Genomic DNA, 13,838 nt, shown 5'->3' with positions numbered 1-13,838 from the left:
GATCAATGGAAAAGTGGCTCAGGCCTACAGGGACACTTGTGCCAGTGTCACCATGGTGACGCCTAACTTTGTGGACCCTGGACAGATCATGCTAGGTACCGATTACCTAGTGACCAATGCCAGCAACGTCAATACCAATCACAGTATGGCAGTTGTTGATTTCTCCTGGGGAGGGGTAAGTGGCCCGAAAAAGGTTGTGGTTAGTTCAGACCTCCCCGTAGAATGTCTGTTGGGCAATGATTTGGAAACGTCACAATGGTCAGAAGTGGAGCAGAGGACTCACATGGAAATGTTAGGCTTGCCAGCACATGTCCTTGCTGTGACCAGGTCACAGGCCAAAAGATGCCCCACTGAACAGGTGCTGGATCCTGGAAGAACGGACCAGACACCTTCCAAGAAAAGGAGCAGTAAGGGTAAGGCTTCGCCTTCCCCCTTGCCCCAGGTCGTGGATCAAGTCTCTGAGGAGGCTGACCTTAAAGAACTGAGGGAAACTGAGCCGAAAGAGCTTGAACCTGGTCAGGTTGAGTTTCTGGGCTCAGGGGGACCCTCCAGGGAAGACCTGGGGAAGGCACAGTTAGACTGCCCCTCACTTGAACCCCTCAGACAGCCGGCTGCTGCTGAGGCTGCAGGGAACGCCACAGGTACCCACAAAGTGTACTGGGACGATGGACTCCTGTACTCCGAGGCAAGAGACCCCAAACCTGGCGCGACCAGGAGGCTGGTCATCCCCTTGTCTCTGAGAGGTTTCCTTCTTACCTTGGCCCACGAGATTCCCCTTGCAGGTCACTTAGGCCAGAATAAGACTTGGGACAGAATTGTTCCACACTTTCACTGGCCCCACATGTCCGAAGATACGAAGGAGTTTTGCCGCTCCTGTGTCACTTGCCAAGCCAGTGGTAAGTCAGGTGGCACGACAAAGGCCCCCCTCATACCACTACCGGTGGTGGGGGTACCCTTTGAACGAGTGGGGATCGACATTGTCGGACCAATGGAACCCCAGACAGCATCAGGGCACAAGTTTATACTGGTGGTGGTGGACCACGCCACCAGGTATCCTGAAGCTATTCCCCTTAGGACCACTACAGCACCTGTGGTGGCTCGGGCCCTAGTTGGAGTGTTCTCCAGAGTGGGCTTCCCTAAGGAGGTTGTCTCAGACAGAGGTGCAAACTTTATGTCGGGATATCTGACTGCAATGTGGAAGGAGTGTGGTGTCAACTACAAGTTCACCACACCCTATCACCCACAATGCAATGGGCTTGTTGAGAGATTCAACAGGACCCTAAAAGGGATGATTCACGGACTACCTGAAAAGCTTCGGCGGAGATGGGATGTCCTGATACCCTGCCTCTTGTTCGCCTACAGAGAGGTCCCGCAGAAGGGGGTTGGCTACAGCCCTTTTGAGCTTCTGTTCGGACATCCTGTAAGGGGACCCCTTTGTTTGGTAAAGGAAGGATGGGAGAGACCTCTCAGAAAGCCGGCATCAAACATTGTGGACTATGTGCTCGGTCTCCGCTCGCGGATGGCGGAGTACATGGAAAAGGCATCTAAAAACCTTGAGGCGAGCCAAGAATTACAAAAAGCTTGGCACGACCAAAAGGCTGTCCTGACTGTGTACCAGCCTGGACAGAAGGTGTGGGTGCTGGAGCCAGTGGCCCCAGCAGCACTCAAAGACAAATGGTCTGGGCCCCACACGATCATTGAGCAAAAGGGAGAGGTCACCTACCTGGTAGACCTGGGAACTCCCCGGAGCCCCCACAGGGTGCTCCATGTAAACAGGCTCAAGGCATATGTCGACAGGGAGGGCATGGGCTTGCTCATGGCCACAGATGAGGGACAGGAGGAGGAGAGTGACCCTCTCCCGGACCTGCTCTCTCAGAACCCTGACGATGGGTCAGTAGATGGTGTTGTCTTTTGTGGCAGCCTCTCTGGACATCAACAAAAGGATTGTAAACCGGTTCTTTAATCCTTTCGACATGTGTTCTCTCTGACACCCAGTCAGACCAATTGGTGTACCCATTAGGTCGACACTGGGGACAGTCTGCCCGTAAAGAGTAAAATCTATCGACAGCCTGATCATGTCAGAGACTGCATCAAGACAGAGGTGCAGAAAATGTTGGAGCTGGGAGTCATTGAACCCTCGGACAGCCCCTGGGCTAGTCCCGTAGTTCTCGTGCCGAAACCTCACACCCAGGGCGGTAAGAAAGAGATGAGGTTTTGCGTGGACTACAGAGGTCTCAATGCAGTCACTAAGACTGACGCCCACCCGATACCAAGAGCAGACGAACTTATCGACCGGTTGGCTTCGGCCAACTACTTAAGTACGTTTGACCTGACAGCTGGGTATTGGCAAATCAGGTTAGCTGAGGAGGCCAAGCCCAAAACAGCATTTTCTACCCCGGGTGGGCATTATCAGTTCGTGGTAATGCCCTTTGGTTTGAAAAATGCACCTGCCACCTTCCAAAGGCTGGTGAATCGAGTTCTCACTGGGTTGGACGACTTCTGTGCGGCGTATCTGGACGATATCGCTGTCTTTAGCGCCACCTGGGAGGATCACCTGGTCCACCTGAGGAAAGTGTTAGAGGCCCTGCAAAAGGCAGGCCTCACTATCAAGGCCACTAAGTGCCAGATAGGGCAGACACAGGTTGTATACCTGGGCCACCTGGTAGGTGGAGGCCAGGTTCAGCCATTGGAGAGCAAAATACAGGCCATCCAGGACTGGGCTCCTCCAACCACCCAGACTCGGGTTCGAGCTTTCTTGGGCCTGACTGGTTATTACCGGATATTTGTCAGAAATTATGGATCCATTGTGACCCCGCTAAACGACCTGACAAGTAAAAAGATGCCAAAAAAAAAGTTCAGTGGACAGCAAGCTGTCAGAAGGCATTCGATGACCTAAAGCAGGCCATGTGCACGGCACCTATCCTAAAGAGTCCAGACTACTCCAAACCATTCATTGTCCAAACAGACGCTTCGGAGTTGGGTGTGGGAGCTGTTCTATCTCAACTGAATTTTGATGGTCATGACCAGCCCATAGCTTTTATTAGCAGGAGGCTGACCCCCAGAGAGAAGAATTGGTCAGCTATTGAGAGGGAGGCCTTTGCTGTGGTTTGGGCCCTGAAGAAGTTGAGGCCATACTTGTTTGGCACTCACTTCAAGATTCAGACCGACCATAAGCCCCTCTTGTGGCTAAATCAAATGAAGGGTGAAAACCCCAAACTACTTAGGTGGTCCATTTCCCTACAGGGGATGGACTTCACAGTGGAGCATAGACCTGGCACTGATCATGGCAATGCAGATGGGCTCTCCAGTTATTTCCACTTAGAGCAAGAAGACTCACCTGGTCAAGATAAGCTTATTGTCCCAAAGTTTGGGGGGGGGGGGTCATGTAGGAGAGTAGGGTCTGCAATCCTATGATCACCCAGTTTTTTTGCTTTTGCTTCATTGGTTTACGACTTCCCCTGGCTGTGGGCCTGCCAATCAGACCCACAGCCTAGCTGTTCTCTCTCGAAATTAACACACATGTTCATTAGGTGCTGGGCCGCCTTGTCAGTCCCTGTCTCAGCATACCACAGGTATCCAGGGCATCGGTGTACCCAGGGCCTACCAGGGGCTGCAGCATGTATTATGCCACCCCTGGATGGCCTCCCAAATCTGACACAACTGGCTGCACGACAGCTGGGGCAAAGTGGTGTAATCACCCGTTGCTGTAGGTGTAGTATTCCTACACCTAACCCTAAAATGGACACATGGATTCCTATCAGTCACTCCTATGGCAGGCCTTATCAATCCTGAAGGCAGAGTGCTGGGAAACATGTGGGACGGTGCTCTGGCGCGAGCTGAGCCCGTCGACGGCTGGCGGAACCAAGTCCTAATAGCCGTTCCATGGTGACGCGGGCCAACTACTTTAAAAGGCATTATAATCCTTGCGGTTATTTGCTAACTTTGGCATCGCATCACCCACACATGTCGAGTAAGGTGTCATACGAATTGGAATACGAACCCCTCGCCAATTCTGTCGACGAGGTTAGCATTCCCCCCTTTTAGAGGGGCACGACATGGAAGTAACCTTGAACCCCGGTTAGAAGTTGACTCAAGCCTCAGCATCACAAAATGGATGCTGCCACCAGACACAAGTCTGACCTCCTGCTGCTGGGAGACCTTGCAGCGGAGGGAGCTTGGACAAAGGGTTTCCTGTCGAGGGTGGTGTTAGCACCATCCCAGACAGGGTTTGTGTATCCCAGGTAGGCAGGGCTGAAAGGAAGGTGATTGCAAGTGGCACCCCGGTGCTCACGGTGCATAGCCCGGCTCAAACCAGTTTCGGGGGCAACCCTGCCCCTGAGCTGGGGCGAAGCCGGACAAAGGATAGGGGTGTAACCACCCCCCTCCTGGCCCCACCCATAGGTAGGACCTAGTCACGGGCCAGCCCCTTTTCTTAGAATAAAGGTAGGAGCGAGTCCCCTTCCCAAATTGGATAATTCTGAAGCTTGAACTACTTTCCACGAAAGGAACTCTTGACTTTTCTGAAGACTCTCCCTTGTGGCTAAGGAGTAGCCACCCTGCACCAGCAGGCACCACCTAAGCGCTTGCGGTTTGCTGTACGTCTCTCCTACGGATCAAGACTGCCCAGCCCGACGAGACCCGAGTTCCCTGCCATCTCTGGCCTCTACCTACATCGTCAGCCCAGCTGAGAGTCGTAGGTGTGACGAGACCTGCGGGACAGGCTATCTTCAGAACCTGCACGACTCTTATCTAGCACGCCCACCGAGGGACCCTCTAGTGAGTGTACCTAGGGTTTGAGAAGCCCTAACCCTGAGCAGCTCCAGCACCGAAGTCTGTCTCCCCAGCATCCACGGGATCTGCGTGGGGGGCCCTTCCGCTCCTTGCTGTTCACCGCGTTGTCCGACCACTCGCCGACCGGCTTGTGGCCCTCTTCACGACGCACCACAATAGTTTCATCACCGGTCTGGTTGCTCCAGATTGGCTCTTGCTCCCCTTCAACAGAGGAGTACCCCGGACCCTCCTGGTCCACTCCAGACGTCATCTTGACTCTACCGCGTGGGCTTGCCACTGCCAAGACCTGCTGCCCCACTCCTGGGCCCAGCATCAACGACAGCAGACACCTTCGTGGGACAGCTCGCCCTCCATCCTGGTCGCCGCCGCGCCTCCTGGTCCGAGGAACAGCCGAGTCCGACGTCATCCACTCACCTGGTCGAGGTGACTTCAGCCGGTACCCTCCGGGTGCCCACACGATCGCTGGCTAGCGGTTGAGAACTGAGTCCCCTCTGCTTTCAGGTTCCCTTCATCACCGATCCAGGCTTGGATCTCGCTGAACATCGACACTGGTCGCCTGCCAGCAACTTCTTCTTTCAGGCTCCTGAGACTACAACGAGAACTCCCGACATCTTGCCGAACTTCACGCAGCCGCAGCCTCTGGCTAGGTAACTCGAGCATTTCGGTGCTCCATCGCAGGTTCGCTCTACAAGTGTCCAGTTCCTTTTTCGTTTAGTCCCACTGATCGGATCACTCCGGAATCAGTAACTCCAGACTCTAACCATTCGCATTTCACTGTTAGTGTAGATGGTTTCTCGTGCCCCTCGGGCATTTGTGTAAATTGTGCAACTTGAAGTATTTTCGTAAGAGTTTTGTAGTGTGCTTAGCTCCCTGACTCATAAAGAGCCAGGGTAGTCTTGTTATAAATAAATATCCTTTTATTTTTATAACAACTTGTGTGGTGTCCTTTCACTTGGTGTTCAAGGGGTATATGTGATGGTAAACAGCTGGCTTAACACGCCCTGTAGAGTTTAGCCTAAGACTGCTCGTGTCCATGCTACTAGGATAGCTGGTCTATAAGGTTGACTTACAACCAATCATCAATAAGGGTCGTTTGGAATGATACACAGTGATCACTAGAATAGTGAGCACTACATATCAGGCCAACTTCTCACAGTTTCAATTCCATGATCACCCGCAATTTGATTGGGCCAAGCAGTGGGGTGAGGACATCACACCATCCTAGGTGCAATATTGTTCTTTAGGCTATTGTCTAATTCTCCGTCCCTTCATTTTAATACCCACAAGCTTTATTCCCACAAGCATTTCATATGTGGACCGGTAAGTCTTTATACATTGTTGCACCTTTTTCCTCTAGTAGGGTCAAGAGTTTGGGTTCTCATGTCCTTGCCGGCTTAGGGTTTGGCAGTCAGACAAATTTGCATCACTTGTTCCAGGGCAAGCAGTCGGTTTGCGCATGTGTAGAAATCACAAGGGAACAGAGACGTGGTCACCCACCAAGGCCCAAATACGAACTATTAATAAAGTCAGAAAAGAACATGTTAGAATACAAAAATGAATGAATTCACTGTATACCACTTACTTCTGCTCTAACCCCATTTATTTAATAAATCTTTTGCATTAATAGCTTAGTAGTACGTGCATAGGTTAGTTTCAGCTCAGCATGTGCGTTAGTGCGTTACTTTAAAGCGGGCATTTTAGAAGCTAATGCAAAGCTGCAAAGATTTCCCTCCCAAGCGACAGAAAACGTCATACTACGTAGATGTAGTAGACGCATGCGTTGTAGAATTCCCGCGTTTTAGCTGCCATCTAAGAACAATTGGGTTAGTCATTAGAAAAAGAACATAGGAAAGCGTCCCCTAGATACAATATGTTGAATTTGGTGCGCTGTTGGTACTCACGGACAGGTTGATTATAGAGTTACAGGTTATTTGAGAGGATTGCATACGAGCAAGTTTCTCTTTATGCGAAACCTTGCTCCATCACTGGTTCTGGTGTACTGTGCTGCGTTCCCTTGTCCTCCTCTTCCATTGCAACATTGACTTGCCGTCTGCCTGCAGTGGAGATGAGCAAGTGGCTTAGCACAGTGCACGTGCACCAGTGAGTTCTTCTCAAACTTTCAAATTGACCATAAAACGAAACAAACCCAAATCCTAGTTTTTGCTTCCCGAGTTGTACTGCTATTGAGATTTCCCTCTACAATAAAGCCTGGTAGAACGAACCACATTTTCATTCTTAGCTTTTTATCTGTGTGACCAAAAGATAAACAATTCTACAAATATGAAAACCGGCTCATTGAAAAAGTCTCTGTCCTGATATCTCCCTGAAGGTAACCAGCCCACAAGGACCTCGACACGGACTCGGCTCCTCTAAATAAAGACCCTTTGGCCTGCTTGTACCACATAAACGCCACTTCTACTAAGGCCTTTGATATGGTTCCTCCCATTGCCATGATTTATCGCAATCCTACATTTTAAAATTGTGAATGGTTTTCTCCCTTTATCTTAGCCAAAAGTTCTGAACCCCTTCCAACTAGAGGTTTTATGAGGAAAAGGCTATGTTTCCACAAATAAGATTGATTAATTCAGCAGCCTCATTATTACTATCATCTTAGATTTTCCAAAAAGCAATTCTAGTTGTAAAACATTCATAATACGTTGCATTCCACTTGAAAACCTTTAGGATGGTTGAAAATGTTGGCATTCCGAAAGGAATTAAGCTCGTCTTTAAACCCTCTTTAGCCTTTGCGGAGTCCCCCTCTTTTTTGTTTCCATCAACGTTATCTGGGCTAATAAAATGCAGCTCCCAGTGGGCGATTTAACCACTATGTGGATAACCTAACATGATCTGTATTTGTAAAGCGCACGTTCATCCACAAGGGTATCTTGGTGCTGAATATCAGATGTTTTTGTTACCCAACTCAATGGTACTCATTTTATCGACCTTAAAAGGATGAAAGGCTGAGTGACCAGGATTTTAGTGTGCAGGAGCATTAAACAACATATCTCCTCATACATCCTTGCAGTCGCCCAGTGAAACTTATGTGGTGAGTTTTCTGTTGCATTCTAAGGATTTAATGATTTTTCCTTATTAAAATTCATTACCGAGTCCTAACTCTCAGGGAAAGTTGTGAAACAATTTTGAAATGGCTGTTGTTCTTTCTTTGGTTAAAGAAAATCCACCATAAAATCGGTTGACCTGCAAACTTGAGATCAAGCTCTCACTTTCGCTTCCCCATTGGAAACATAAATGACAATCCAGCGCCAGAAGTTATGACTCAAACTCCTAAGGTCCTCCATTTCAGGCGGGCTTCAGTCCGGTATGGGTTCTCCTACTACAGTGATCTTGGTGTGGGATCAGATGTAGATGTTGGACATTGATCCTGGGACGTTCATCTTTTGGATCCATCAGTAGTTTTCAACATAGCCCACCACAGCCTCCTGGTTCAACATCCTTTTGATTTCCTAAATCAAAATGGGGCCCTAGAGTGTATTTTGTTATTTTTGTCAAGAGAAATGCTAGGCGGTGCAAGTTTACCTCCAAGGATAAACCCATTTGTGGGGTGTCACACAAGCGTTGGCCTCTCCCAGCGTCTTATAATTCATAGCTTTCTCCTCATGCCTACGCCTTGCGTAATGCTTCAGACACTCTTGTGCTAGTTCACATTAAGGGGAGGAAGGCCCTGGTTCTACAGCCCTTGCTTTGCTTTACAACTGGATGACAACCCAAACCGGTCCTAGGATGCTTGTTTCCAGTCCAGGGAGGACCTGGCCTGGAATTTCGGGCTGGACTGTTCCCATGAGGCACAGGGTCAAGACTGATTTGCATATGGCTGGGTCCAACTGGAATGGCATGGTGAGCAAAGCAACGATGGATTTAGACCCAGATCTCTAAACTGGGGTGAATGTATGACATTGTTCTCCATTCTGTCCATCAATTGTTCTTTTTGCAATTACAACTGGATGAGGCAGTTTCTTGTAGCTCATCCTTCACATAGCCAAGATATTTCTTACCTTCTTCAACTCGCGTCTGTATCCTATCTGGTGGCTACCTCGATGGACACATCTCCATTATTTAAAGAGGATGTAGGAAACCTGGGGATCCTGGCATATTCTGACTGTTGCTCAGGCCACCGTTTGCTGGTGTACCAAAGGTCTGCTTCCACCACCCAGGATTCAAGAGGCATATTGTTATGATAAGTTTTTGACTGAAAATCTGAGTGGTTCACATGCTTGTCTGCTTGCAGCATAGCAAATCTAGCGTGGCGGCATATTTGGGTCTCCTGAAAACATCGGCCAGTCTTCAGAACATTCAGATGCTGCAGCCAGATTGGATATTGGGCGGATGTAATTTGAGCCTGAATTGGCCAAATTCAGATATATAAGGAGATTTAAAAAGCATACTACCATCTCAGCTGTCCTGTTTGACTGGCATAAAGATTGATGGTGTCCTCTTCATTTAAGAGGTTTCATTGTAATAGCCTCGAGTTTCCTGAAAAGTAGCATTGATGCTCTTTATAGAATCAAATATAGATAGACACTTGATAGTTATTAGTTATTGTGTTTATGTAAAGATGGATAGTGTGTTTATGTACTCTGTATGGCATAGTGTGCGCATGTCTATCTGTCTGTCTGTACTCCCGAAGGCTGTCCGGAAATTATGCTAAGTAATCTATAACCATAATAAATGCCTTTGGGAGATCTCGACAGCAGGTGGCTTGCACTTTTAGTTTAAGGAAGGGGCCAATATACATCATAAAACTTACTGACATGCCTTTCTTTATTCATTTGTGAGACAGAGTATGATGGAACGATAGTCTACAGTTATTTGACAGATTTATTTTGGAAGAGCACAGACCTGTGTGTAGGGTGGCAAGAACCTGAGTAATACAACAATGCATTCACCAATGAATGTGGCCCACCTATTGCTTGTCACACTAGTAGTGCCTGCGACTCGTAGATGATGAAAGGAGCAGTGGGGTCAGTTACTCATAAGGAGTTTATTGGGCTTTGTGTTCTGTTTTCAGATGCGCCCATTGCCAGCCCTGATCAACTACTTGACACAAAAGAAGAGAAGGATTTACACTTCCTGGGTCACCGAGATTCACCGACAGAAGATTGTATGACATGCCCCGTCACAGGTGAGACAGCTGGCAGCGTGCGGAATTCCAGGTCTCTATCTGTGTGCTAGTATAAATACTTTTGTTAAGATAAAAGGTGCCTGGCTTTTTCAGATCCAATCTTGAGTCATAAGGATGAGTTGTATGTTTTTTGTTCTTGGAGTTTTTTTTAAAGCGCGAACTAGACCTGAAGGTATCAGAGCATTTTACCTGAGCACCAGTTGCATTACAGACTGACTCATTCATCTTTTTGTTCGGCACGGGGGGGATTAAGTGCTTGGCCCAGATTCACAGGATATTGAGCATCCCTGCCGAGACTCTTACCCGGTTCCCCTGCTTCGAGGTCGACCACCCCAGCTGTTGGGCCACATCCTCTCCCAATGTTTGATGGAAGTGATGTAAATTATTACCAGATGCATTAGCAACACTATCTGTCTGTTCTGTATCTGTCCACCTGAAACTTGCGACAATTCACAGGCTATGCTTAGCTCTGTAATCCATAACTTGTAAAATATCCATGCAAAACATAACTGGCATTGCTCATTACCAATCCCTCCAGGATGTGCAGAGTGTGGGGTGTGGCCAACCCACACTACACGTTGCCTTTAGCTCTGTGTATTGGGTTGACTGCAGGGACTGCCAATGGCTAAGCCTTTGGGGGACCTTTAAGGGAGCTTTTAAGCGTCCAGCTGGCAATAGCCGAGAGACAACACTGAATGTTAACAATTGTTAACTCCTTGAGTTGATAGGAAGGCTAGAATCAATTGTGTATCAGCTGCGTGCAACCCAATATTAAATCCCCAAGGTTCAAACACTCTGGCCAGAGGCACCATGTAAAGATTAAGCTGAGCCCTGGGGAACCCCACAACTGAGCTTCCTATAATTTGGGGTGTAGGGTGGTAGATAGACCACTTGTTCTCGGTTGGACAAAACAAATTGAGCCAAAGCTACGCTGAGCTGCAAAAATTGTAAATCTGTAATCACAGAAAACATGGCCTTGGAGCACTCGACACGGTTGACCACAAGTTTCTCTTGGACTCCCTCCAAAAAAGGATCGGCGCGGAGTGAGTGGTCCTACTCTGGTTCACGTCTTTTCTACAAAACTGCTCTCAACAAATAAAAATAAACAATCTGACTCCTCACACAATGACAATCACCCGGGGTATACTCCCCAAGGCTCTGTCCTCTCACCTACTCTGTTCAGTATTTACATGAAGCCTCTCGAAGCCATTTCTCAACCAAGTAAACATCCCCTTCTATCTACATGTGGATGACACCCAGCTCTACTTGGAATTCACATCACTAGACGACATACACCCACTGAATGCCCCCCTCCAAGAAGTTCAACACTGGCAATCTCACAACCACCTAAAACCCAACCCAAAAATTCAGCCCATATCAAGGTCAAACCAACCCCCCCCCAAATTGCAAGAATGGCTAAACTCCATAGATGCTCTTAATTGCAATCCTACCCAATCCGACTCCACCAAATCTCTAGGAATCACATTAGACCCCAATCCGCCATGAAAGATCTTATAAAGAACAGTGGGAAGAGTTCCTTCTACAACCTGAAACTTCTGAACAAAATCAAACCCTACTTACTGCTGAGCGACCTCATATCTGCCACACAAGCGATGGTGCTGTCAAGATTAGACTACGGAAATGCCACCCTCACAGGCACCGCGCTATCCCACCTCGCTCCACTTAGAACCAATCTCAATGCAGCAGCCAGATTGGTCACTGGAATAAAAATATATGACCACATCTCGCCTACCCTTAAAGAACTGAAATGGCTCCCTATTGAAGTGTCTCTCACACAAAGCCTTTCACACTGGGAAACCAGCTTACCTCGCCTCAAAACTAAAAAAGGCAGGCCAGTCAAGAAACCTAAAAAGCTCCAATACCTTACTCCTTCTCCCACCTAAAGCCAACAAACAGAAAACCCTGGCTCGCTCCTTCTCGACCAGTGCCCCAAAAATCTGGAACTCCATTCCTGTACATATCCGGACCAACTCCCCGTCCTTCTTAAGCTTCAAGAGACTGCAAGGATCTCCTCCTCAAGACTCCTGAGGTAGCAGGATGTCAATCGGCTGCCAAGACATGAACTCGGCTCTTATCTTCTCCTTGTATTCCTTCCCTGCTCTCCTGTCCACTGCGTGATCAATCACTGTTTCATCTGGATCTGATTCCAAATGTATGATTATACTTGTTATTTGGGATTGCATGCATTGATGTAAAGCGCTCTGATACCCCCTCGTCTTGCCAGCGCTATGAGAAGCTCTAAATTGTAATCTAGTAGAAAGCAAGGTTTGCCCTGCAAATAGCATATAAATATGTGTAGTTTGCCCTGTTCTATTCTGTCCCAGTGTCGAGGTGATCATCCTGGCAATAACTGATCAGTAGCACATGAAGAAAGGTGAGGAGCTTTTGCTTCTAGTGTGTACCAATTGATAGAAGCCAACAGGGGTTTGGCCGGATGTTTTAAGAGGAGCCAGGCAATCCGCAGAAGAGCAGAGAAAGTTGTAATACTTTTTCACCAGTATGGTGGATAAGATTGAGCTGCTCACTGAAGCATCAGTGCAAGGAATAATATTAAATAATGCTTTATCCGAGACTACCTTCCAGTTTCTACATTGAATCGAAGAGGCTAGTGGTCAGCCCATAGAAAGAGGCAAGAATTTTAGGACTGTTATTTTTGGTTATTTGAACAGATAATGTCTAAAAAGTGACCAAGTATATGGGCGAGAAGAAAGCTACCAGGTTTCAGCTCAAACGCGGCTAATGGATCGAGAAATGCTGCTGTTGGAGAGGCGGAGGTCTGATCAAAATGAATATTCAAAACTCAAGACAGAAGTAAATTGGTATTGGAACTCACCTCTTCTGCTAGTGTGCGAGCGAGCAAAACAAATTGTTCAGCATCCACAGATGATGAACTATAAATTGGACACAAGAGCAGAAACAACCAGTTGAGTCCCTAAATATCACAATAAATTATTCGAATGCCTTTTTTAAACTAGTGGAAACTTTTATACACTTCCAAGAGTTTTTCCCTAGGAGAATAGCCAATGGGTGCCATCTCATTGCAAACCTTTGCAGCAAAATCATTGAAGCAAGTGTCTGTTATTGCCTGCATGTTAAGTTTCAGGTCGAAGGCTTGTTCTTTTATGGTTGAATATGGTTGAAACATTCCTAACCACAGATGGGCCATTTATTACTAGGCTATCGAACAAACCTTTATGTCTGTCCAACGCAGGAAAGGTAAAGGGGTACAATACAGCCACTTTCTCAGTGTAGTGACCCAAGACGATGAACTAATTTGTCTCAAATCATCAGGCTTATATAGCGAAGAGCAGCATTTGATTAGGGAACTGCGATCCAGCAGCTAAGTACTGAGTGAATTACCAAGTCTATTAGTCAGCAGACATTGTGTTGGCCTTGTCTGGGAGCAGATGGGCTTGTCTTCGGCACACCGCCAGCACACCCGCTGCTGGACAGGGTGCTGGTCCCATTAAGTACTTTATTTCACACCAAGTTCTGGCGGCTAGGCCAGCTCCTAAAATGGCATCCGCCTAAAGGCACAGTCGTCAGAAAGAAAAATGGTGGAAAGAACTATATAGAAGAACCTCCGAACCAGCTGCTGTTGTCTTACAGCGCGACTCCCCATTTGGTGACTGGGAAGTCTCCTTTTGGACTAGTGCATGGACTTTGTGTCAATATTGTGCCCTTTCCGAATCATGGAAGTTGTGGAGACAAAATAAAAGGGTGACTGATTTGTTTTGTGAATCTGAATGTGTAAGTGATTTGAAATTAGTTTCTGCCAAGCATCCTGGGAATTCATGTTCCAAGTTGACCAAGCTGTGTGTGGGAGATTGGATACGTGAAAAAAAAGATCCACTGGCGGTGAGGAGAGGGTTGTCCTACTCTAGGG

General features: G+C 47.7%; 1 protein-coding gene across 5 annotated transcripts in view; it reads left to right on the top strand.

Annotated features, from left to right (window-relative positions):
• Positions 1-13,838, top strand: part of LOC146822509 (uncharacterized) — a 125,428-nt gene that overhangs the window by 59,032 nt on the left and 52,558 nt on the right. For all 5 annotated transcript variants that reach the window (XM_085613623.1, XM_085613624.1, XM_085613625.1 and 2 more), the window contains one exon: positions 9,818-9,931. In XM_085613623.1, coding sequence (XP_085469749.1) covers positions 9,818-9,931 — 114 coding nt within the window. The remainder of the gene's footprint in view (positions 1-9,817; positions 9,932-13,838) is intronic.

Source organism: Triturus cristatus, chromosome 6 (assembly GCF_964204655.1).
Source record: "Triturus cristatus chromosome 6, aTriCri1.1, whole genome shotgun sequence".
Taxonomy (NCBI): Eukaryota; Metazoa; Chordata; class Amphibia; order Caudata; family Salamandridae; genus Triturus; species Triturus cristatus.
Note: the sequence above shows the minus strand (reverse complement) of the source record. Positions and strands in the feature narration are given on the sequence as shown.